The sequence below is a fragment of the Phacochoerus africanus genome, chromosome 7 (assembly GCF_016906955.1).
Source record: "Phacochoerus africanus isolate WHEZ1 chromosome 7, ROS_Pafr_v1, whole genome shotgun sequence".
Lineage (NCBI taxonomy): Eukaryota > Metazoa > Chordata > Mammalia > Artiodactyla > Suidae > Phacochoerus > Phacochoerus africanus.
This window is the reverse complement of record NC_062550.1, coordinates 5,227,656-5,254,136: the sequence shown is the minus strand read 5'-3', so window position 1 is coordinate 5,254,136 and position 26,481 is coordinate 5,227,656. Positions and strand designations below refer to the sequence as shown.

The 26,481-nt window shown below is 46.6% G+C and overlaps 1 protein-coding gene across 4 annotated transcripts in view; it reads right to left on the bottom strand.

The window, feature by feature from the left end:
• EFCAB6 (EF-hand calcium binding domain 6) overlaps positions 1-26,481 on the bottom strand; it is a 236,080-nt gene that overhangs the window by 111,114 nt on the left and 98,485 nt on the right. For all 4 annotated transcript variants that reach the window (XR_007135738.1, XM_047786044.1, XM_047786045.1 and 1 more), the window contains exons 10-15: positions 21,358-21,468; positions 18,786-18,891; positions 10,071-10,238; positions 6,824-6,883; positions 6,573-6,733; positions 308-481 (exon numbers count right to left, since the gene is read on the bottom strand). Coding sequence is in view for 3 of the 4 variants with exons in the window: in XM_047786044.1 (XP_047642000.1) it covers positions 308-481; positions 6,573-6,733; positions 6,824-6,883; positions 10,071-10,238; positions 18,786-18,891; positions 21,358-21,468 (780 nt within the window). In the remaining variant the exon portion in view is untranslated. The remainder of the gene's footprint in view (positions 1-307; positions 482-6,572; positions 6,734-6,823; positions 6,884-10,070; positions 10,239-18,785; positions 18,892-21,357; positions 21,469-26,481) is intronic.

The following is a 26,481-nucleotide window of genomic DNA, read 5'->3' as shown; positions in this document are numbered from 1 at the left end:
AGGCGGAAGTCCTGGGGGGAGGCCCCAGGACGACCACTACGTTTGTGGGTAGCCTGAGGCAAGTCCCCAAACCTCTCAGACCTCAGTGCTTCCACTTCTAGAATTAACAGATCCATGCAGCGACGCCTAAGGTCTGTGCAAGCTTGAAAACTCCCTGGCTCCAATCACCGTGTTTATAGTTTGCCATCTTTCTTATTTAAATCATAAAATATTTACATACTCATTTAGCCAACAAATATTTACTACCTACCTATCCCGCGATAGGCTCTGTGGCTTTAATAGATGCTTTCGTTTTGTTTTATTTTACCTCTCAGAAAGATCTGGCTGCTGCTGGTCCTCTTTTTGAAAATGTTCATTTAACAGCTGATCCTTTGGAACAAGAACTGGAGAGACAGTAGGCGGGCCGTTAATTCCTAGGCATGCCAAAAGTTTCTTGTAAAGGATTCTTCCTGAAGTAATATCCTGAAACTTATTGCAGAGTCTGAATTTTAAAAATAATTAGAACACACCCATTAGAATGGCTAAGAGAAGACTGGCCCTACCGAGGCGGCAAGGATGTCATTATATCTTTCCCCCGCGGCTGGTTGGATGCAAAACGGTGCAGCCACTTTGGAAGACAGTTTGGCAACTGAACATAGACTCACCAGAGGAACCAGCCGTGCCACCCCGAGGCATTCACACACAAGAGATAAAAATGTCTGTCTACACACAGACTTGTACGATACGGGCGGCTTTATTTGCTACGGCAAAAACTGGAAACCAACCCAACGTCCATTGGCAGATGAATGGACGCACAAAGCGGGGCGAGGCTATAACACAGAATTCTCTCAGCCACGAGAAAGAGCTCACTGTGGCCACACGGAGCAACGTCAGTGATGCTCAAAGTCGTTATGCTTGGCGGATAAAGCCTGACAGGAAAAGAACGGCTTATATGTTCTCACTGATAGAAAACCCTAGAAAATGCAAAGTCGTGGGTCACGACATGGCGCTAGGCTGGTGGAAGAAATGAACTGCGGAAGGACACAAGGACGCCTTGGGCGACGAAGAAATTATCTCGATTGGCAGCTTGTGATGGTTCGTGGATATGTACCCAAATTGTACCATTTAAACCTGTGCAGTTTATGCTGTGTGAGAATCCTGCCATAAAGATATGACATGCGCAACATAAAGAAAAGGCTTAATTGGAAATTTTGGTAAGGAGGCACGGAAGTACTTGATTGGAATTGTGGACTGAAAATATTTGAGGAAACCGTGGGGAACCGCTAAGGCGGCAGGACCGCTTTCTCTTTCAACGTTTCATCTGTTACTATTTTTCCAATCACAGAGGGTGTACTGTGCTCACTGTTGCAAACTTGGCAAAGCCTGAGGCCCCAAACAAAACCCCACAGGTGTGTCAAAATGCGCAAGGCTGCAGAGCACAGCAGGTGTGGGTGTGGCCTGTGACCGGCCTCCCTCGGCCTTGGGATGGAGAGGCTCTGACTCGGCAGCTCCGTGACTCAAGGCAGGGGCCCAGGAGGCCTGCTCCAGGGACGCCTCTAGGGCGAGGGCTATGGTTGGGGTGAGGGACAACCCTTGTTTTCAAGGAACGGGAGGTGGTTCAGCCCAGCTGAGCGGGAACCTGCAGCAACGGCCGAGCTTTCCGTGGGCTTGGCCCTGGCTGAGGTGTGCCTCTTCTCATTGCTCCAGCCACAGCTCTCGTAAGCGACATCTGAATGAGGAAGGAGGCTCAAAATGGGTCTGCATCTTGCCCACGTTCACAGAGAGCTCAGGGCCAAGAGGTTCGAGGATGCTGGGGGGTCTGCGGGGGGGGGGGGGCACGCTCTGTAAAAGTATCTGTGTATTTTCCTCACAGACGCAGCCTGGCTGCACAATGGAGAAGAGGACGGAGGCTTCCACCTCAAAACCCCAACTGCCTGCCCGGCCAGTCCACTGACGTTCATTCTCTCATTCGTTCATTGTTGGCTCACTTGCTTGACACTTAGGAAGCCCTGTCCCCGAGCCGCCAACTCTTCCAGCCCCAGGTACCTGCGCTTTACATCCTCGGTGGGGGGCACAGGTAATGACATAAACCAGAGACAAGAGCCAAGGGAAATGGAGCTGGGTGACAGGAAGGGAGTAGCCGGGGCAACGCCGTCTCTTTTAACCCACAGAGTAGTGACCTGCCACGCCGGGTGGTGGCACGTCACTAATCTCCTCTTCACGTTAATGTGACCCAAAGGGAACTTCTGATTTTCACCCCTGAAACTGTCCCCCTCCCAGCCTCCCCCAGCTCAGAGGACAATCCTGGGTACCCAGGCGCTCAAGCCAGAAGCTTTGGCTCGTCCTCGCCCCCTTCCCATCCCACCTCCATCCATGCCCCTGGCAGTCCGGCCAGCTGTGCTCCAGACATATCCTGAGCCTTCCAGTGGGCCCTCAGTATGAATTCCCAGAACGGCTTCAGAGACGAAGGGGAGCTCCTTTGCGGGGACCAGGTGGTGGTTCTTATTACACCAGACTGACTTCCCAAGAGGCTCTGTCACTTACATCCCACCAGCACACGGGAGAGAACCAGTTTCTCCAGCTTCGTGCTCTTGTAACATGTTTGCAAATTTGTATTTCTTTTACTTCAAGTGCTATCTCCTGTAGTTCATATTTTTTCTACTTATTAACCTACATTTTTACAAAGCGATATAGCAAGTCCCATGCTCAGAGCCTTGGCAGATGGAGACATTTCATTAGGAGTTAATCACGTTGTCTTCATGATACCAGTCACAGTGTAACCTCTTTATAGCAAGTAATGCTGTTTTTACATATATGGTGGTAAGAAAATGCTTCCCCCCCCCCAAACTAATATACTTCAGAAAAAGAGGAGTCGATATAAAGAAAATAAAACAGGAGTTCCCGTCTTGGTGCAGCGGAAACGAATCCGACTAGAAACCATGAAGTTACAGGTTCAATCCCTGGCCTCGCTCAGTGGGTTAAGGATCTGGCCGTTGCTGTGGTGTATGTAGGCCGGCAGCTGCAGCTCCAATGAGACCCCAAGCCTGGGAACCTCCATATGCCCCGGGGGTGCGGCCCCCAAAAGACAAAAAAATAAAAAAGAAAAGAAAAGAAAACATTCTCAGGCAGATCCTGAATGCCTGAAGTATGGACACCATCTTCCTTTCCATGGACAAGTAAACAGAGTCCCCAAGAGCTTCTCTCTCTCTCTGTCTCTGTCTCTCTGTCTCTGTCTCTCTCTCTCTGTCTCTCTGTCTCTCTCTCTCTGTCTCTCTCTCTCTGTCTCTCTCTCTCTGTCTCTCTGTCTCTCTGTCTCTCTCTCTCTCTCTCTCTCTCTCTCTCTCTCTCTGCCGCACCCACAGCATACGGAAGTTCCTGGGCCTGGGATCCAATATAAGCTGCCGCCGTGATACCCTTTACCCACTGTGCTGGGGGTAGGGGGGGGGTTGAACCCACACCTCCAAAGCAACCCAAGCCGCTGCATGTGGATTCCTAACCCACTGTGCCACGGTGGGAACTCCAAGGTTCCCTTCTCTTGCCTTGGAAGCTGCTTCCAGACCTTCAACAATTCCCCAAGCCCCCTGGTCTACCTCCCACCGCCCCTTCCGTCGAAGACCCCGCCTCCCTGCACCAAGGAAACAGGCGTCCTGAGGGCGGGGCCGTGGTCGGCCCCCCAACCCCCTTCCCGTCCTGGCTCCGCCTACTTTTTCTCTCCGGACTCTGGCTCGCGTCTCTGGCTTTTCCTTAACGTCTTCTCCAAGCCCACAAACGAGCACAAAGCAAGTCTGTGAAACAGGTGAGTCCTTTCCCAACACCAGGGTCTCCCCTCCACAAGCCCCGCTGGCACCTCTGGGTCCGCCTGCCCCGCCCCCCACACCTGCTTCCTCTGTGAGGTCTGACGTCGCTGGCTCCTCCTGCTCCCCGAGACCTCACCCGCTTAGCCTCAGGCACCGTCCCATCGCCCTGACCATCTCGGCCCCTTTGCTGGGGACCAGCCAGGGCCCTGGTGAGCTGGCACCGTTCTGCAGGTCTGACCCGCAGCCCTCTCGCCTTAGACGGCCCAGCGTCCACCCCAGACAAATGCTTGTTGAACAGCTGAACAACCTGGTGATGAGACGAGGACTCCAGAGCCTCAGCTCTGCCCAGGCTCCTCTCGGAGCCCCACGTCCTCCGAGTCTTTTTCTGGTGTTTTCATCCCACCCGGCGGGACCCCTGTGTTCCGTCGCTGCCCCAGGGCCCCGCCTCCCACCCACCTGCTCCAGGGCCCCTGGCACCACCCCTTCTCTCCTCTCCCATCACCCTCCCGGCCCAGAGCACTGGTCTGCCCTTCGGCACCAGACTAACGCAAAGCAGCCGCCCCTGCGGCCCTCCGCCACCCCGCCTCTCAAGCCCCTTCCTTTTCCTCTCTCCCTGTTACATCTCTTCTGCTCCCTGGAGCCAGAGCGATCTTTATACAGCACACATCTGAAGTTGTCACCCGCCCCCATGGAAAGCCACCTCCCAGGCTCTGCTTCGACTAAAGCTGCTCGGCAGAGCCAGGGGGACTTCAACAGGCCAGGGCCCGGCCCGGCCTGGGGACAGGGCACGGGCATCGGGGCTGCCAAAGCTCTCTGGGGGGCTCGCAGGCCCAGGTGAGAACCTGCCCGCCAGGAAAGTCCAGCTCCTTAGCCTGTGGGGTGTGGTCCTGCTTGCGGGGCCCCGGCCGTATGCTCGGCATCCTGTCCCTCCCGCCCTCCCCCACGCTTCCTGCACCGACGCCCCACACGACTTGCCAGTCCCTGGACGTGCCCTGGGCCCCAGCCCTGCCATCCTACCTTGGGAAACGTTCTTTCCTTTCTGAGCATCATGTCCCTGGGGAGCTTCCCGCGTTTCGTGCACACCCCTCCCCCTCTCCGGCCCCGGCTGTGAGTGTCCTTCAAGAGCAGCACACATGCTCCTCGAGCGCCCACAGGCCACACTGGGTGCATCCGAATCCCTTCTCCCTGCATTAGGCCACCCTGTGAATGAAGCGGTTTCTGTAAACCTGCTTCACGCCGCAGCCGGGATGCAGGAGGCTGGCCCGGTACTTGCTGAAGGAAGGACCCAGTGGAGGAAAAAAGTGAAGAGTCCCTTCAGCCCTGGGTGCCTCTTCCCCCCCCATCTCTGCCCCTCCCTGGACCGCACACAGCAAAGCCCTTGAGGCTGAAGCCCCTGCAGACACAGACATGGACACGGCCTTGCCCCCGCCCCACAGCCCAGCCCAGCCCCTGCCTCTGCCCCCGGCTCCTCCAAGACCCTCTCTGGACTCGAAGGCACCTGCTTCTCCCTGTTCCTGCATTTCCTCCACCCACCAGCACACTCCTCTTTCAGCAAACGTTCTGTAAGCCTGGATGCATGCAGGGAGGTCTCACGGTGGCCCAACAGGTTAAGGATCTGGCACTGTCTCCGTAGCCTCTCTGGTCGCGACTGAGGCGTGTGTTCCATCCCTGGCCCAGCACAATGGGTTAAGGCTCTGGCATTGCTGCAGCGGCAGCGCAGGCTGCAGCTGCGGCTCACATTCCATCCCTGGCCCAGGAACCGCCTCATGCCTCAGGTGCACCATGAAACCATAAAACTGGATGAACGCAAACACCCGGCCCCCGGCTCCCCGAGCTCTCTGCAAGCCTCTCCTGCCGGGGAAAGCCCGCGCCCCTCCTCTTCTTACAAATTACAGGGAGGGTGGGCTCTGCTCACAGAGGAGGCTCCTGAGCCGACAATCACCGGGAGGAGATGAATTGTGTTTCGGGGTCACTTTAAATCAACGTAAAGAAAAGCAACAAACAAGATTTGTCACATTCCAATTGGAAGGACTGGGAGAGAATCCCTGCAATTCCACTGGATTTGTCTCCAGGGAGCCTCCCAGATCACTGCCCACCTGCCGAAGCACTGGCCCAGCCCCCACAGAGCCGCAGCCCTGAGCTGGGGGACAGCAGCCTGTGGCTGGGTGGTGTGCGGGAGGAGCCATGCCCCGCGGAGCGCCAGCTCTGGCCTGGAGGCTGTCCAGGTCGTCTTCAGGGAGGCAGTGGCCCAAGGGGCGAGCCCTCTACATGGAGGACAAAAGGGACACTGGACCGGAGGCCCACGGGGCCTGCAGGACACCCTTTTCTTCTCTCTCTTATTTTCCCCGTCCCCCTCCAGCTTCGGCTCAACCACCACAAATTCAGGGCTATAACTCAAATCACCGTTTATGGAACAGCTGGTCATTCTTCCTCCCCGGGACAGTACAGTGGTGTCACGGCGAGGGCACAGGTGTCATGGAGCTGGGAGACGGAACCCAGTTCCCCTGCTCACCAGCCCGTGTGTGTCGGGAGGTGCTTAACTTCTCTGGGCCTCAATTTCCTTCCCCCTGAGAAGGAGCTGTCAGAGCCACCGGCCGGGCTTGTGGTGGGGACTGAGCCACAGGGCGTGTGGCAGTCTCTCCGTCAGCGTCCACGGCATAGTAGGGACTCAGTACACAGAGGCGATTATTGGTATCCCTAGTGACACTGCGAAATGTGTAGGAACGGGTCTAGGGTTAGAAACCAGTCTTTATGGAACACGTGCTGTGGATGTCCTTCTGCTGCCAGAAAACTTACTTGACTAAATGTTCGGCTGTTAAACACGGACAGAACGTGCGCATGATCTTCTTGAAATTCTGTCGCCCAACGAGCCCTGTGTCTCCGAGGTCACATGACCGCAGCATCCTTCGGAAAGCCGGTAGGTTCCGAGTCACCGAGTGGTGAACGATCTCCTCCACCTGACATGAAAAAACAGGCACGTTTACCAGGCCGTGCGTTTGTAACTGGGGGTGGTAGCACGTCGGGCCCCCCAGGAAAGCATCACTTACTGAATCCCACGCCAGGAGGAGAGGCGCCTTGGGGTCTTCACAGGAGGATAGCTTGCTGAGCTAATTGGGAAAGAGAAAATATATAAATATAAACCACTCCCAAAGGCAGCAGGAGCTTTGGAGGCTGACGGGCTGGGACTGCCAGGCTGGTTCCTGATTACAGCCAAGGCTTTAGACCTTGAGCAGGTGAGCCTGCCTCCCTATGTTCATCTAGAAAGGGGATAATAACATTTATCTTGAGCTTATTAAAAAAAAGGGGGGGGGGCGTTCCTGTTGTGGCTCAGCAGAAATGAATCCGACTAGTATCCAGGAAGATGCAGGTTCGATCCCTGGCCTCCATCAGTGGGTTAAGGATTCGGTGTCTCCATGAGCTGTGGCATAGGTCAAAGACGCGGCTGGGATCTGGTGTGGCTCTGGCTGTGGCTGTGGCTGGTAGCTGCAGCTCTGATTCAACTCCTAGCTTAGGAACTTCCACGTGCCACAAGTGTGGCTGTGTTAAAAAAAAAAAATGCAATAAACAGCAGTTCCTCGGCCTAGTGTTTAAAGATTTGACACTGCTGTGGTGCAGGCTAGATCCCTGGCCTGGGAACTTCTTCATGCTGTGGGTGTGGCCAAAAGAAAAGTACAATAAACATGAAAAAAAAAATCCATCACCTAGAAATGTAATAAATGCAGAGTGAAAGAATAATGAGATGTCATTTTGCCTATCAGGATAAAAAAGGAAGCAAATCACCGGTGGTGACAATGGATACTAGACGATTTGATAATGTACAGGTTCTAGAGTAATAGCAACTGTCTCTGGGGAGCAGCTAGAGATGGAGGAGGAGAGAAAGCTCACTTCCACTGTATTCGCTTCTGCAGCTTTCTCTTTCAAAATAATCAAAATAATTTAAAAAATAATATATATGCCTTGACCCACACTTCTAGGAAATTATACTAAAGAAATAATTTCAGGGTGGTGCAAAAAAGCAGGTCCTGCGATGTTCATCGTAGCAAAAGACGTACAAATGGAAGAAACATGAACACCCTGATTATAACTACAGGGGACACTCTGCATCTTTTAATATGACAGAACAGAATTTTTACTGACACCAAGTGTTAACAATACGTCAACAAACGACAGGCTCAAAAGTCACTAATTACATGATCTCAATTTAAAATAAAATAGCATTTATGAAGGAAAATATATGTGTATGTATATCTCCAGCTCATTCAATTGTATACATTCAATATGTGCAGTTTTCATATATCAATTATGCCTCAATAAGGCTGCAAAAAATAATAGGGGTGCAGGTATAAAGGTTTGAAAGGATATGCAACACAGTGTAGCAGTGGGTAAGGAGGTCCAGTTCCTCAGTGTTAGAATTAGCAGTGATTTAAATTTTCTTCTATTTGCATATCTCTTTCTTCTAATTTTTCCAATGCATTTGTTTATATTAATTATTCACTCAGCACATGGCTCTGTGAATACCTGGCACTGGGCTATGCCCTGCAGGTACAGTGGGCAGTGAAAAGAGAAAAGCATCTGCCTTCAGGAGGCCTGACCACGGCACAGGAGAAGTGTGACCCCAGGACTGCCATGGGCTGCAAGGTCAACTCCTGCAAGACGGGCCGGCTCAGAGGTGTCAGGGAGTCGTGGCAGGACATGGAGAACAGGCCCGGACGAGAGGAGCAGGAAGGGAGTCCTGGCAGGAGGCTGCAGCTGCCCAGGACAGTGGAGAGAGCCTGGGGTACCCACGGACCTGAGTGGTGTGGCGGCGAGGGGACCCTGGGAGGGGCGGCAGGGCTGGACCACGTGGCACCTCATCAACCACGTGTGAAGGCCTGCTTTATCCTATGGGTCCCAAAGCCATTAGAGGGTGAGGCGTGGAGGTGGCAGGGTCTGGCTTACCGTAAATAAAGATCCTGCTGCTGGGCACACAGAGAATAGATGGCTTCCGGGTGTATATTTGGGTTTTTTTTTTAAAGATGGCTCTGTGCAGAGTGTGATTTACCAGAGGTAGTGATTTACAAATGAACACAGGGTGTGTTGCACGGCAGAATTCTGGAGGAGTGGCGATGATGCGTTTCCGTGTGTGAAAGGGCTCTGAGACTCACTTTTGAATCAGCGTTCAAGAAAGACCAGGTGACACTGGTTTAGGAGGTGCCCATTCAGGAAATCAAGCGAAAATCAAAAGCCCATCTGCACCTGCTGAAGAAAGGCTTCGCCAGGCACCTCAACAACGATCTGCCGGCGCCTCTACTGCTTGCGCTGTCTGCGGCTAAGCTGAGTTTTTAAAATTCTCACGACTTTTAAGTGCTAACAGCTATTGAAGTTATAGAAGCATTTCCAATAATAAAACTATCAATTTCTCAACCAAAAGAGACAAATCCTAAAAGCAAGTGCTACTCACCAGAGGCAATAAGAAATTATTATTATTATTATTATTTGTCTTTTGTTCTTTTTTAGGGCCGCGCCTACAGCATATGGAGGTTCCCAGCTAGGGGTCTAACTGGAGCTGTGGCCACAGACCTACGCCAGAGCCACAGCAACGCGGGATCCGAGCCGCGTCTGCGACCTACACCACAGCTCACGGCAACGCCGGATCGTTAACCCACCGAGCAAGGGCAGGGACCGAACCCGCAACCTCATGGTTCCTAGTCGGATTCGCCACGACAGGAATTCCAAGAAATTTTTCTTTTTTAAGGTAAACTAACATAAAAACTCTAAAAATATTCAGAGTTCCCTTTGTGGCAACCTCTAAAAATATTGATGAAAACCAGAGTAGCAATTCACAAACATGCCTCTGAAGGACATGGCTGCAAGAGTAGCGCTATTGAAACTGTGAAAAGAAGTCACACGGGGAGTTCCCGTCGTGGCTCAGTGGTTAATGACTCCATGAGGTTGCTGAATCCTGTGGGTTAAGGATCTGGTATTGCCGGCATAGGTCGCAGGTGAGGCTTGACTCCTGCGTCCCTGTGGTTGTGGTGAAGGCCCACAGCTGCAGCTCCAAAGCAACCCCTAACCCAGGACTTTCCATATGCCACAGGCGCACCCCTAAAAATAAATAAATAAAAATTAAAAAATAACAGAACCTAAAAGGTAAAATCAAATAACATTTAAACACTTAACTCTTAAAATAAAAATTAACTCAGCCTAAAAACATTACATCATTCATTTCTTTAAGCCGTGTTTCATCTCCATCTATTGTCCTTAAGCTTCCTGCCATAAATGGAACAGCAAAGGTGACATTGCTGTAAAACTCACCCTAGGCTTCTCTTCAAGCAGCTCAACGAACGTGCTGACATTGACCCATCCGGTGCTCCCAGGGTCCAGCGTTCGCATTAGTTCTTTGAATTCCGAATCACTTATTTTCACCACCATGTCATTTAGCGTATGTCGCAATTCTTCCCCTGTTATCTGCCTGCCAGGTTTCTGAGCATCAGAATATATAAGGGAATTGTTTAAAAAGAAAGGAAGGAAGGAAACGCATCACACATATTTAGCATCACTTAATAAAGCATGAGTTTTGGCCAAACAGAATTACGATTTGAAACAAGAATACCTCACCTGATGACGGATGATTATATAACCCACGTGCCACGAGCAGTGGGGGGGAGGGGGAGCTGGAACTTTGCAACCTGTCAGACGTGGCAGGCGACAGCCCCACGTGAGGAAAGAGGCTGACCGTCTCCCCAGGACAAGCTGTGGGCTGGCGGTCGCAGAGACCTTAAACAGCTCCTCGTGCCCCAACCCCACCTGCGGCCGAGCGGCTCAGCCTCAGGGGGCACAGAACTTCCTGGAAATGCAATTACAACTTGCCAATTTCCTAAGAATATTAATTATGCTTGATTTCACTACCACCAACCTCATCAATTACATAAATGGACAATTACTTAGCAAGAAAAATTTCAGCCATGCTGCATAAAGAAAACATATTATGAGCAAAATACTGTGAGGCGAAATTTTCCCCCGGAGTAAAAAATTACCAATAAGTAAATTGAATATCAAAGTTGAGAGGAACTATTTACTGGAAAAGCAGAGGAAAGAAAGACCCTTCCCTCACCATAGAGAGATGTTGTGAATATTAATGTGACGAGAGACTAATCAAGTGACCAAGCCAAGATGCCTTTGGGGTCCAGAATCTGAAAAGGATATAAGGTTCTCTTGGAGAAAACGAAGTCGTTTAGAGGCTATGCGCAGGGTGTTTTTGGTCTGCGAGCGATAATTTTCTTTAGTGTCCAAACAGGAATCATTGGCAACTAGTATTTACGGTTCTCAGTAAATTTATAGTATTGCACAACCATCAGCGCCATCAAATCACCTCAGAGGAAAGAATCCTTGTGCCCATTTGAAGTAACTCTCCATGTCCACCCCTGTCCTAAGACAACTTATCTATTTTCTCTCTATATATATACTTGCTTTTTTCTGGACATTTCACGTAAAGAGAATCGTATAATATTTGCAGCTGTATACGCCTCACATCTGGCTTTTATCACCGAGTACGCCGTTTCTGAGGTTCATCCACGAGGGCGCATGGGTCCGCGTTCTGCTCCTTTTTATTTCTGGTGTCACTAGTGCACTGTATGACGTGGCGCCTTGGATTATCTTGCCACGAGGTCATGAACGTCTGGGTTGTCTCCAGTCTGGAAATTATGAATAACGTCAGTAGGAGTTCTTGCACAGAGGTCTTTGGCTGGACGTATGTTTTCATCTTTCTTGGGCGGATACCTAGGAGTGGAATTGCTGGGTCATACGGTCAATGTCCGTTTCCAGGGTCGGGAAACTACCGTGTCGTTTTCCACAGCAGCGGTGCCACCTTACATGTCCACCCGGGGTGTTGTGGGTTCCATCTCTACAACCTCGCCAACACTTACTGCTGTCCGTCTGTCTGAGAGTCGCCGTGCTGGTGGGTGTGAAGTGACAGGTCACTGTGGTTCTGATTTTCATTTCCCTGATGACTAATGATGTTGAGCATCTCGTCAGGTGCTAAATGGCCACTCCTATATAGTCTTGGGTGAAATGTCTATTAAGATCTTTGGCCAGTTTTAAAATCAAGTTGTCTTCTTGTCAGTTTCTTTAAATTTCTTTATTTAAAAAAAAATTTAATTATAGTTGATTCACATTGTTCTGCAAATTTCTGCTGTACAGCAAAGTGACCCAGTCATACATCTATACACACTCTCTTTCTTACTCTGTCCCCCATCATGTTCTATCACAAGTGATTGGACATAGTTCCCTGTGCTGTAGAGCAGGACCTCATTGCTTATCCATCCTAAATGTAATGGTTTGCATCTATTAACCCCAAATTCCCAGTCCATCCTGCTCCCTCCCCTTAACCTTCCCCCTTGGCAACCACAAGTCTGCTGTCCATGTCTGTGGGTCTGTTTCTGTTCTATAGATAGGTTCATCTGTGCCGTATTTTTAGATTCCACATGTAGGTGATATCATATGGTATCTTTCTCTTTCTGACTTACTTTACCTTGGATGAGAAAATCTAGTTCCATCCATGTTGCTGCAGACAGCATTATTTTGTTCTTTTTTATGGCTGAGTAGTATTCCATCGTGTATATGTACCACATCTTCTTAGTCCATTCATCTGTTGGTGGACATTTAGGTTGTTTTCATGTGAATAGTGCTGCAATGAACATAGGGGTGCATGTATCTTTTTGACTGAAAGGTCTGTCTGGATATATGCCCAGGAGTGGGATTGCTGGGTCTTATGGTGGTTCTGTATTTAGTTTTCTGAGGTACCTCCATACTGCTTTCCAATTTACATTCCCACCAACAGTGTAGGAGGGTTCCCTTTTCTCCACACCCTCTCCAAGGGTCTCCACACCCTCTTCAAGGGTCTCCATTAATCTTATTAATAGCTGCCATTCTGACTGCTGTGAGGTGGTACCTCATTGTAGTTTTGATTTGCATTCCTCTAATAATTAGTGATGTTGAGCATTTTCTCATGTGCCGATGGCCATCTGTATGTCTTCTTCAGAAGAATGTCTAGTTAAGTCTTCTGCACATTTTTCAGTTGGGTTGGGGTTTTTTTTGTTTGTTTTGCTTTGTTTGTTTGTTTTTGCTGTTGAGTTGCTTGTATATTTTGGAGATTAAGCCCTCATCAGTTACATCATTCGCAACTACTTTCTCCCATTCCATAGGTTGTCTTTTTGTTTTGTTTTTTATGGTTTCCTTTGCTGTGCAAAAGACTTGTAAGTTTGATTAGGTCCCATTGGTTTGTTTTTGTTTGTACTTCTATTGCCTTGGGAGACTGACCTAAGAAAACATTTGTATGGTTGATGTCAGAGAATGTTTTGCCTATGTTCTCTTCTAGGAGTTTGATGGTGTCTTGTCTTATGTTTAAGTCTTTAAGCCATTTTGAATTTATTTTTTTGTGCATGGTGTGAGGGTGTGTTCTAGTTTCACTGATCTACATGCAGCTGTCCAGTTCTCCCAGCACCACTTGTGGAAGAGACCTTTTTCCCATTTTATGTTCTTGCCTCCTCTGTCAAAGATTAATTGACTGTTAAGTATCTGGGTTTATTTCTGGGCTCTCATTCTGTTCCATTGGTCATATGTCTGTTTGTGTACCAGTACCACACTGTCTTGATTACTATAGCTTTGTAGTATTGTCTGAAGTCTGGGAGAGTTATTCCTCCTGCTTGTTTCCCCCCATGCCCCTCAGGATTGATTTGGGTTGTTTGTGGTTCCACATACATTTTTGGATTGTTTGTTCTCGTTCTGTGAAAAATAGCGTGGGTAATTTGATAGGGATTGGATTCAACCTGTAGATGGCTTTGGGTAGTATGGCCATTTTAATGATATCAATTCTTCCAATCCAGGAGCTTGGGATATCTTTCCATTTCTTTGAATCCTCTTTAATTTCCTTGATTAATGTTTTATAGCTCTCAGCATATAAGTCTTTCACCTCCGTGGTCAGGTTTATTCCTAGGTATTTAATTTTGGGGGTATGATTTCAAAAAGTATTTTTTTACATTCCTTTTCTAATATTTCACTGTTAGGATACAGAAATGCAATGGATTTCTGAATGTTAATCTTGTATCCTGCTACTTTGCTGAATTCGTTGAGTTCTGAGTTCTCATATAGTCTAGATACAAGTCCTTTACCAGATACGTAATTTGCATATATTTTCTCCCAGTCTATGGCTCATCTTTTCATTTCCTTAATAGTATCTTTTGAAGCATAAAAGGTTTTAATTCTGATAAGTCTAACTTACATGTTTTTTTTTTCTTTTATGGAGCATGCTTTTAGTGTCACATCTAAGAAATCTTTGCCTAACACAAGGTCACAAAGATTTACTTGGAGTTCCCTAGTGGTTCAGCCTGTTAAGGATGCGAGTGTCACTGCTGTGGCTCAGGTTGAATCCCTGGCCCCCAAACATCCACATGCTACAGGAATGAAAAAAAAAATTCATATGTCTTCTCCTAAGACTCTTATTGTTCTAGCTCTCATATTTAGGCCTATGGTCTGTTTTCAGTTATCTTTGTGTATGGTGTAAAGGAAGGTTCTGGACTCATCGTTTTGCGCATGAAGATCGAATCTTCATGGCACCATTTGTTGAAAAGATCATCCTTCCCTACTGAACTGGTTGAAAATTAATTGACAAAAATATAAAGATTTCCAAACCTGCAGTTACATTCAGCCAATCAATGCGTGCACCCTATGGCAGTACCATGCTGACTTTATCACAGTAGCTTTATTCTAAGATTCAAAATCTGAAAGTTTAAGTACTCTGACTTCACTTTTCTCTTCCAAAATCATTTTGGATATTCTGCAACATTTACCTTTTCAAATGAATTTTAAGATCAGTTTTTCAATTTCTGCAAAAAAAGCCACCTTTGACTTTGATAGGGTTTCCACTGAATCTACAGGTCAGCCTGGAGCGAGCTGCCACCTTGAGGATACTGGGTCTTCTAAGCCGCGTACATGGAAGGTCTCTTCATTTATTTGCTCTTCCTTTCCTTTTAACAGTGTTTTATCGTTTTCAGCGCAGAAGCCTGGCACTTTGTTTGTTAAACGTATTCCTATGTATTTTACTCTTTTTTTATGCTATTGTGAATGGAACTGCTTTCTGAAGTTCATTTGCAGATTGTTCATGGCTAGTTTATAGAAATATAACTGACTTTTGTATATTGATCTTGTATCCTGTAGCCTTGATGAACTAATTGGTGTGCATTCCTTAGAACTGCTATCACAAGATCCTGTCTGTGAATTAAGACAGTTTTACTTCTTCCTTCCCAGTCTGTACGCTTTTTATTTCTTTTTCTTTTTTTTTTTCCCACTGTACAGCAAGGGGGTCAGGTTATCCTTACATGTATACATTACAATTACATTTTTCCCCCAGCCTTTCTTCTGTTGCAACATGAGTATCTAGACAAAGTTCTCAATGCTATTCAGCAGGATCTCCTTGTCAATCTATTCTAAGTTGTGTCTGATAAGCCCAAGCTCCCGATCCCTCCCACTCCCTCCCCCTCCCATCAGGCAGCCACAAGTCTCTTCTCCAAGTCCATGATTTTCTTTTCTGAGGAGATGTTCATTTGTGCTGGATATTAGATTCCAGTTATAAGTGATATCATATGGTATTTGTCTTTGTCTTTCTGGCTCATTTCACTCAGTATGAGATTCTCTAGCTCCATCCATGTTGCTACAAATGGCATGATGTCATTCTCTTTTATGGCTGAGTAGTATTGCATTGTGTGTATATACCACTTCTTCCCAATCCAATCATCTGTCGATGGACATTTGGGTTGTTTCCATGTCTTGGCTATTGTGAATAGAGCTGCAATGAACATGCGGGTTTTTTATTTCTTTTCTTCCCTTATGGCACTGTCCAGAACTTCAGGACAATGTTGAAAAGACGCAGCTAGAGCTGACCTCGTTGCGTTTTTCTTGATCTCAGGGGGAAAGTGTTCAGTCTTTTATCATTAACTCTGCTGCCAGCTTTGGCCTTATCATAATAACGCCCTTTATTAGGGTAGGGAATTTCCCTTCTATTCCTAGCTGATTGAAAGTTGTTATCATACATGAGTGTTGAATTTTTCAAGTAGTTTTTTCTGCTTCTATTGTTACAATCATGCAGTTTTGTCCTTGTTTCTATTAATACTGTGTATTATACTAATTGACGTTTTGGAAGTTAAAGCAACCTTGCAATCCTGGGATAAATCTCATATAGTAATGGCATTTTTACATGTTCCTGGAGTCAATATTTTGTTGAGAATTTTTGCAATTATACTCCTGAAGGATATTGGTCTGTGGTTTTCTTTTCTTGTCATCTCTTTGTCTGGCCTTGGTATCAGAGTAGCACTGGCCTCAGAGAATGAGCTAAGAACTGTTCTTTGATACACTTTGAAAGTTTGCAAAGGATGGCACTTTGTATAAGCAATCTTTGTAGTCTTCGGTGTAGAGCACTTGAAGACTTTTTAAAAGATATTTCTATGTGTTTGGGTTTTTCAGATATTAAAATATTTTTCTAATTGCTTCTTGAAGTTTATAGAAATACTATTGATCTTTGCATATTAACCTTATATCCAATGATCTTCTCAATTCTATTATTAATTCTAATATTTTGGAAGCCCCTCTGGGCTTTCTACTGATAAAATCATGTAAGCTGCAAATGTAGTAACACTAAGAACAAGAGTATTATTCTTTGGTGCGAGAAAAACGAGCCGTACCTGAACTGAATGAAAGTGGTCAGAGGGACTGCGTCCACCTGCACAGAGGGTGGCAGCGTGTGGAGGCAGCACATGCAGCTACTTGGGGCAGGTCTAAAGCACAGCTGTCTTCTAATAATTCCGCATCCCTCTCTGCAGCCGGAGGGGGACCTGGTTCCGATGGCTGTCCTTGGTGGCCAGGCAAAATGCCATCCCTGCCCATCCCCTGGCTCTCTTGCTCTGCTCTCCTTCTCCTTCCAGGTCCCAGAATGTGGCCAAAGGGTCTGGGGTGGGGGGTGAGGGGCGATGAGGGTGGGGGTCCTGATCAGAAGCCACACACTCTGCAACTCTCAGGCGTCTGATGCCGTTGCTCTCCTGTGACACTCCAGAGGGTGAGCTCAGCAGCAGCAGGGACTTTGCCTTGTGCGGCTGCGGGTTCAGCCTGAGTGCCCAAGGCCAGGCCCGGCCCGGCGCAGGGCAGGCACTGGATTCCCCACCTTCTTATGTGTGTGTTGATCAGCCTGTTGAGTGGTACCTCAGCCACAGTAGGCCTGATATTTGCAGAGGTTAGAATTATTACAGTCCTCCATTAGCGGAGATGAAGATTTCACTAGTTTTAATTAAATTACTCCTGCAATATAGTAATAAAAGCTGAAGTAGGCAAACACAGCAGCCTTCATTTATCTCCAAGAGATGGCCCCACTGGTACACTGGCGGGCAGCTTAGCCCGGGGCAGAAGTGCACCTGCTCCGGAGTGGCTGGAGTGGATCCTGGCTCCACCACCCACGAGCCGGGAGCCTCAGGCCAATCACTTAACCCCCATGCTCCGTTTTCTCAGCCAGTGAGGATAAAATGCAAGGATCAAATGAAGACAATGGCAGTGTCTATACCTCACAGAGGTGTTGAGAGGCCAAGGTGTGTAAACACAAGAAAACCACTGAAGACAGGGCCTGGCACACACCAAGTGCTCAACGGACCGTTGTCCATTGTGAGAGAGCAGGCCACGCAGGACTAAACGTTAATGAGAGCGAGCACATCAGCTCAAGTGTCTCCCCCAGGAAAGCAGAACCCCAAATCTCTGAATCTACATGATGCAACGCTAGATGGACGGAGGTGTGGAGCTGCAGCCTCCAGAGCAGACGGCAGACCCCAAGCCCTCAAGTCCACCTCCGGGCCACGGGAGCCTCCCCAGGGCGCTGCTCCTCAGCTCAGACTGCACCTTGGTCCGTGACGAGGCGGACACTGAGGTCAGCTAACTCCTCTTCTGTACACTCTCCCATCCAGGTACTAAGCAGGCCGGACCCTGCTTAGCTTCCGCCAGAAGACGAGACCGGGCGTGTTCAGGGTGCTATGGCCGTAGACGCGTGTGAGTCTGAGGCACGGAAATTCACTGTACTCCTGGTTATTCACTAGAGATGCGGTTAATGGGCGTGCTCCGTACATAACTAACGTGGGCAAGGCAGCCGTGTAATGGAGGCCTCAGAAGGCTGCTTTCTGAAATAAGCATTCAAGTGGCACGGGAGTTAGTGTTGAAAGCAAGTTGCAAATTCACGAATAAGCAAGCCTCCCTTTGCAGTACAATTAAACAAGTAAGTAGGCCATTTGGGAGCTAAGAAAACGTTCCTGGTAAGGGTTCCAAGTTGGTTATGAGCCCATGAACTCTGGCTTGAGGAGTGGGACGAAGGTCCAACAGGTATGGAGTAGTCCTTAATTAAACAGGTCGGGAAGACCTGTCACCCCATTCTCTCTCTTTCTCTCTCTCTCTCTTTTTTTTTTTTTTTGTCTTTGGTCTTTTTAGGGCTGCACCAGAGGTATATGGAAGTTTCCAGGCTAGGGGTCGAAACGGAGCCGCACCTGCTGGCCTGCACCACAGCCACAGCAACTCGGGATCAGAGCCACGTCAGCGACCTACACCACAGCTCACGGCAACGCCGGATCCTTAACCCCCTGAGCAAGGCCAGGGATCGAACCCGCGTCCCCATGGATGCCAGTCGGGTTCGCTAACAGCTTGAGCCACGACAGGACCTCCCAGTCACCCTATTCTTAATCTCGACACACACTGTTCTCCTCCCTGGCATCTATCCCACTCTTCTGCAGTAAACTTTATGCCTTCTAGCCTCCCAACTAGACCCAACTTTTGAGGTCAGACTTTGCACGCCTAAGCACTCAGAATAATTCTGAGCATACAATGGGAGCTCAACACATATTTGTTCAATGGCTAAACGAACGAATACACCGTTTTTGTTGGTCCTGTTCTGAGTGTTCGCTTTCTTGGACACAATAAGTTTTTCACTAGAGAAGGGTGTCGAAATCTTACGGAGTTGATAATCAGAAGTGCTTCCTTCAATGCTGTAGAGTGATCTTCATGGCTAAATAGACGTGTGATAATGTTTTCTTGGCGAGGTTGATTTCTAGAGTTGATGCTACAAGAGAATTAAGAGAAAAATAGGAATCAGATTTTGTCCTTGAACTTTGTTCTTAATGTAAAAAAAAGAAATCATCCTGCAAACAACGCCAATGCTTTATTTCTGGACGGCACCTTTTCCAGAAAGTGCAACGTGCTGGTGTGACCCATGTGCCACTCTGTTAGCATGGTGCCTAATCAGGGAGCTGGTGTGGATGCGATTCCCACGGGCATCAATGAGCCCTGCCGTGCCATCTCTCTTCTCTTCTCTTGCCGACTAGCTGGGGCCAGCCGTCTCGGCAGTCTGTGCCTTTGGTCTCGAAAAAGACCAGGAAAGCCGCCACAATCACCGCTGAGACCAGCGCCTCCCTGGACGCGCAGCGTGTGGTAACCCCTCGCCGTGTACCAGCTGAGGGCACGTCTCCCGCTTTGAAACGGACGTCAACCTTCATGGCCTCTCCCTCCCCACTGACGGTGGCCATGACCCCACGACGCCCTGTGTCGTCAGGCCCCTCGCCCTTTCCTGCCTCTCACTTTCGTCCGCTGAGCTCAGGGCCAGCAGCCTCTGCACGCGTCCTCTTGAAGGCCGATGGGAGATCAAAGCCAACGTCACGAGGGACTCTGATCAGAAAGGGGGCTGGAGAATCGCCTCATAACATACACGCGGTGGCCTCCCCATCAGTGTTCAGTTAGACAGCTCGACTAAAGGGGGCATGACCGTGAATCAGCTCTCAAGCTGACTGTATTGCTCACCTGCACAGCCCCTTAGCTCTTCCCGCACACACACACACACACACACTCACACTCACACTCTCACACACACACACTCTCACACACACACAGCTAGAACCGCTTTTAGGAAATACATAGAGGAGCCCCCGGTGGCCCAGCTGGTTAAAGATCCAGTCTTGTCCCTGCTGTGGCTCGGGTTCCATCCCTGGCCCTGGAACTTCCACATGCTGTGGGCGCAGTCACACAGGGTAAAGAAACAGAAGTAACCTCACTTAAGAGATGAACTCCTGGAGTCACATCCCAGAAACGGAATGTGTGGGGAGGAGAGGGGTTCGCGAAGCCTGGAAGCCTGGTAACCGGGGCAGTTCCTTCAATGTTCATAATCCCCGAGACGGGGACAGGACCCAGCGGAATGGGACTGAGCTCCGTGGTAGATGTTACCGTACAAAGAGCACACGGCTTTCCGTGAACGCGCCAAGGCTGGAAGGCCTGTTTTGTCTCTAAGATGCATACATAGCGCAATCCAAACAGGATGCGTGGCAACATAAGCCAAATAGTTCTTAGAGCAAAAGTCTAAATTCTAAAACTTCATATTATTATTTTTTAATGTTTGGGGTCCCCACCACAATTAATGTGATAATGTAAATCTGAAGTTATAATAGACATCGGGATGAAAAGAGAAATAATGGCACTCCCGGCACATAACCCCCATCGCCCACGACACCTGCACCTTGCAGAGCGCGGCTGGAAGACAAGCTAACACGCGTGGCTCCTTCCCATGTAACACTGAGCAAATGCATGTTTATACACACTTTTGTAAGAACACGCTTAGTGCTCAGAGAGTAACGTTAGCAGAGTGGGTGTGGGTACCCAGGGTATGTGGGCTCCGTTTCTGCCCGCATGGCTCACTAAGTCTATGACGTAGTTTTTCATCTAGAAACTAGAATAATAATTATACCTACCTTATAGTTTAAGGTAATTTTATTTTTTATTTTATTTTATTTTATTTTTTGTCTTTTTGCCTTTTCTAGGGGCTGCTCCCGCAGCATATGGAGGTTGCCAGGCTAGGGGTCCAATCGGAGCCACCAGCCTATGCCAGGGCCACAGCAACGCGGGATCTGAGCCACGTCTGTGACCTACACCACAGCTCATGGCAATGCCAGATCCTTAACCCACTGAGCAAGGGCAGGGATCGAACCCGAAATCTCATGGTTCCTAGTCAGATTCGTTAACTACTGCACCACGACAGGAACTCCTTAAGGCAATTTTAAATAAGAAAAATATGTGGGGAGTTCCCATTGTGGCTCAGTGGGTTAAGAACCCAATTAGTATCCATGAGGATGCAGGTTCGATTCCTGGCCTCACTCAGTGGGTTAAGGATCCGGCGTTGCATGAGCTGTGGTGTAGGTCGCAGACACAGCTTGGATCCAGCATTGCTGTGGCTGTGGTGTAGGCCAGCAGCTTTAGCTGCGATTTGACCCCTAGCCTGGGAACATCCATATGCCATAGGTGTAGCCCCGAAAAGCAAAAAAATAAATAAATAAAAAGAAAGAAAGAAAGAAAGAAAGAAAGAAAAAGAAAAATATACGGAAACATAATTTATAAGCTGTAAATCACTACGTAAAAGTTGGTAAATGTTCAATGAACACCAGCTGGTCACTGAATAAATGAAGAAAAAGTAATTCGGATGTTCTTTAGCATTTTACATATTACGACACGTGTAAGCAAAATTTAGTTTAATTTTTCTACATACCTATTTCTTTTTGTCATGGGAATTTTATTGCTAGTTTCCAACCACTGAGGCTCATAAATTGATGTTAGAAATTGCTTCCAATTGATTTTAGCGGTGGTTTTGAGTCCAAATCTGAATTTGAAAAAACAAAAGTAGTATTTTAAACATTTTTTTCCGTAACACTGCATGGATTAAATGCTTAACATTGAATTGAAAATGGCAGCAGTGAATTTGTATAGATGCAAACTATTGCTCTTGGAATGGATTAGCAATGAGATCCTGCTGGGTAGCACTGAGAATTATGTCTGGTCACTTGTGATGGAGCATGATAATGGAAGAAAAAAGAATGTATACATATGTGTAACTGGGTCACCATGCTGTACAGCAGAAAAACAAAAACTGTATTGGGGAAATAGCAATTAAAAAATTTTTTTTAAAACAATTTAGTAAAATAATACTACGAATTGATTTTTTTTTTAAAGCAAGGAAAACCCAAACAGATTACACATCTCGATGTCTGTATATTAGCAGCCGCATACATTGAAGGAAGAAGAAAACAGATCTGATTAAAATCCTAACGTTCATGAAGTAATTCTTTCAAGTTCATTATGTGAGGAGCTCCATTAGAGGGGAAGGCAGATGAAGGCCCCAATACGATCACGTTCTAGGTCCAGAAAACAGAGAAATAAGAGGGAGGACTTGGGAGAAAAGCCCTCGACAAGCTGGGGTGAGACCCAGCCCCAGTGCAGGGTAGGGTGAATGAGGAGCCCCTCGCCTCCAGCCTTGTGGGAAGAACTGCTCTACCCGGGAGTTTGGTAGATGCCCTGCCCCCGGGTCTGGTTACTAAACCGCTTCCGCTCCAGCACCAGGCATGTGGTCATGAGAAAGACAGAGACGGACTGACTGATGATTTCAGCAGCCTCCATGGCAACATCGAATAAGCCGGTTGTGTGACGGCGGTTAAGGCGCTGCTATTCACAGACAGAACAAAGTTCATCTTTCCTACTCAGCTTTTCTTCCCCGAACTTTGCGCACCATTTTGATACAGTCGGTTAATGCTACATAGGTTCACCTTAAATTTCAGCAAGTTAAAAATTAACCAATTTTCTATTTTGGAAACCCTGTGGCTACTAATAAAAATAGAATCAGCTCCATATATTTTGTTTAGGTAACTACCTTGCTCTTTGGGAAAAATATCAAATTAGAGCTTCACTCCATGCCATATATGAAAATAAATTCGAAATAGAATAAAAAATTAAATGTAAAAACTAGGACCACTGGAAAAAAGAAAAAGAAAATCTAGGCATATGTTCGATCTGGTCTTTGAATGAGAATGAACTTTTTTTTCCTTTTTTGGCCGTCTCGAAGCACACGGATTTCCCAGGCCAGGGATCAGATCCGAGCCGCAGCAGTAACCTATGCTGTAACTGTGGCAGCACCGGATCCTTAACCCACTGTGCCAGGCCGGGGATCGAGCCTGCCTCCCAGCACTGCAGAGACACCACTGACCCATTGTGCCACAGTTGGAACTCCAAGAATGGACTTTTAAGCAAAACTTAAGAGGAGAAATCACAAACTTCTTATTTAATTCCATCAAAATTAAAAATCTCTGTATACCAGAAATAGTAAAACAAAAAAATTTTTTTTGTCTTTTCAGGGTCACACCCACGGCATATGGAGGTTCCCAGGCTAGGGGTCTAATCGGAGCTGCCAGCCTACACCAGAGCCAGAGCAATGCAGGATCCGAGCGCGTCTGCAACCTACACCACAGCTCAGGGCAACACCGGATCATTAAACCCATTAAGCAAGGCCAGGGATCGAACCTGCAACCTCATGGTTCCTATTCATTATTTGTTAACCACTACGCCACGATGGGAACTCCCAGACAAGGATTTTAAAAGTGAGGATTATAAGTATTGTCAATGAAATAAATGAAAACATGCCTACAATGAGTCAAAAGATAGGAAATCTCAACAGAGTAATGGGTAAAATAAAAACAGCTAAATAGAAATTTTAGAATGATAAAAAATACTATCTGAATTAAAAAAAAAAACCTACTTGACAGAGTTAACAAAAGAATGGAGAGGATAGAGGAGAGAGTGAGTGAACTTAAATATAAAACAAGAAAAGCCATCCAATATGAAAATACAGAATACACATATATTTATAAAATGAATAGAGCCTCAAAGACATAATAGAAGACAGTCTTACGTAAACCTAATTGGAGTCACAGAAAGAGAAGAGAGAAAGCATGAAACAGAAAAAAATACTTGAAGACATAAAGGCCAAAATTTCCCCCAAATTTGATTAAGATATACATCTACAGATTTAAGATACTCAACAAACACCAGACAGTATATACACGAAACTGACCATGCCAAGGCACAGTTACAAAGCTGAAAGTCAAATTCAAAGGGTAAATGTTGAATGCAACAAGAGAAAAATGACTCATTACGTACAGGACAACAATTTAACACGTGACCTCTTATCCAAAATAACAGAACCCAAAAGGAGTGTAAAATCAAAATAAAGTGTTGAAAGAAAGACCACGCTAAGAGATTTCGGAGATTTCCATCTAAGAAAATACCATTCAAAAATGAAGGAGAAATAAAGACATTTCTAAATAAGAGAAAACTAAGGGCAGCCATCGTTGGTACACCCACACCCCAGCAAAGGAAGCTCTTTAGGCTGAAAGACCCTGGTGCCTCAGAAAGGAGCAAAAGGAGCACCAGAAATATCTGAAAAAATACAAAATGCTAGGGTTTTGTGGGGTTTTGTGGGGTTTTTTTTTGGGGGGGGGGGCTCTTTTCTTTCTTCATGGCTATTTGAAGAAAAAACCATGCAATTCCCGTTGTGGCTCAGCAGGTGAAGAACTCGATACAGTGTTCAGGAGGATGTGGGGTTTGACCCCAGGCCTTGCTCAGTGAGTTAAGGATCCAGCATTGCCACAAGCTGCAGTGTAGGTTGCAGAAGCAGCTTGGATACAGAGTGGCCGTGGAGTGCTGCAGCTCCAATTCCATCACTAGCCCAGGACCTTCCATATGCCATATGTGCACCCAGAAAAAGAAAAAAAGAAAGAAAAAAAGGAAAAGAAAACACTTTCCTGTGGGTTTTATAACATAGGAAGATATAACACATATACTGTCCATACTGTGAAGGACACGGCGGGCAGGATATAAACCTATGTGCTTACATAGTTTCTACATTTTATGCGAAGTGGTACAGTATTAACTGCGTAGACTGGGGACAGTTTAAATGTATACTACAACCTACAGAACAACCATTAAAAATCAGGCAAAGAAGTATATCTAAAAAGTCTTTAGAGTGTTAAAGTAAAGTTCTAAATAATTCAAATAATCAGAAAAGGAGGCTGGGAAAAAAAAACAAACAAAAAGCAAAAGGAGAAAAAAATGGGAACACAAATCCAAACATATCAATAACTACTTTAATATTAGCGAATTAAACACCTCAGTTAAAAGACAGAGATCATCAGAGCAGATTTTCAAAAAGCAAGATCTAGGAGCTCCCTTTAAGAATCTGTCTGCAGACACTCAGGTCGCTGCAGAGGCACAGGTTCAATTCTCAGGCCAGCGCCGTGGGTTAAAGGATCTGGTGTTGCCGCAGCTACAGCACAGGGACGTGGATTCAATCCCTGGCCCAGAAGTTTCCGTATGACATGGATTCAGCCATTCAAAAAAAGAGACACAAATGGGTAAACAGAAAAGCCATGTGGTCAAGGTCAGCGTCGTCAATGGTGTACCCTTGACATGATGCAGTAAGAACAGCCCTTTACCTCTGTGGGCTTCCTCCCATTACCCTAAGCTAAGCGGACCAATCCCAGTCGACAGACAGTCCATACAAATACCCGACCCGAAACCCTCAAAACCGGCAAGGACATCAAGGTCAACAAGGAAAATCTAGGAAACCGTCAGAACCAAGAGGAGCCCAGGAAATGTGACTACTAAGCGTCAAGAGGTAGCCTGGATGGTGTCCTGGAACAGAAAGAAGAAGGCTGGGGGAGATGAGGAGACATGAATAAAATACGGACTTCAGTTAATAATAATGGATCAGTCTTAGTTCATTAATTGTAAAAAAAAAAAATGTACCATAATAATGTAAGAGGTTAAGAAGAAAAGCTGAGTGTGGGATATGCTGAAACTCTCTGAACTTTCTTCACATAATTCTGTAAATGTAAAGCTGTTTTAGAATTAAAGTTATTTTTTAAAAAAAGATAGTGAGGGAATATTATGATTAGCTTTATGCAATACATGTTTTAACTAAGATGAAATGGACTTTACGGAAAAACACAAATTATCAAAAATGACCCAGGAAGAAACAGGAAACCTAAATAGGTCTATACTAATTTTTTTCGATGGAATTTGTGATTTAAAACATTCCCCAAAAGAAAACGCCAAGCCTAAATGGCATCTCAGACGAATTCTAGCAAACATTTAAGGAAAGTAGTAGTAATAGCAATGCCGGTCAGAAAATAGAGGGAAGGAGACATTTCCCAACACATTTCCCAAGGCCCCCGTTACTCTGATCCCAAGCCCTGGAAAATTTTTTACAAGAAAAAGCAACTTGGAGTTCCCGTCATGGTGCGGCGGAAATAAATCCGACCAGGAACTATGACAAGAAAAATGAATAAAAGGCAAACAGATTGCAAAGGAAAATTTTTTACAAGAGAAAGTAACTTGGAGTTCCCATCATGGCACAGCAGAAACGAATCTGACTAGGAATCCATCCCTGGCCTCGTTCAGTGGGTTAAGGATCCGGCCTTGCCGTGAGCTGTGGTGTAGGTCACAAATGTGGCTCGGATCTGGCTTTGCTGTGGCTGTGGCGTAGGCCAGCGGTAACAGCTCCAATTAAACCCCTAGCCTGGGAACCTCCATATGCCATGGGTGTGGCCCTAAAAAGAAGACAAAGACAAAAAAGAAAGAAAAGAAAAGAAAAAGCAACTTCAGACAACTATCACTCATGAAAAAAATGCAAAAACAAATTAATAAATTTTAGCAAATAAAATTAAACAATATATAAAAAGGATACTCTATCATGACCAAGTGAGATTTAATCCCAAAATGCAAGGTTGGCCTAACATTTGTTTTGTTTTTGTTTTGTTTTAATGATTTTTATTTTTTTCCATCA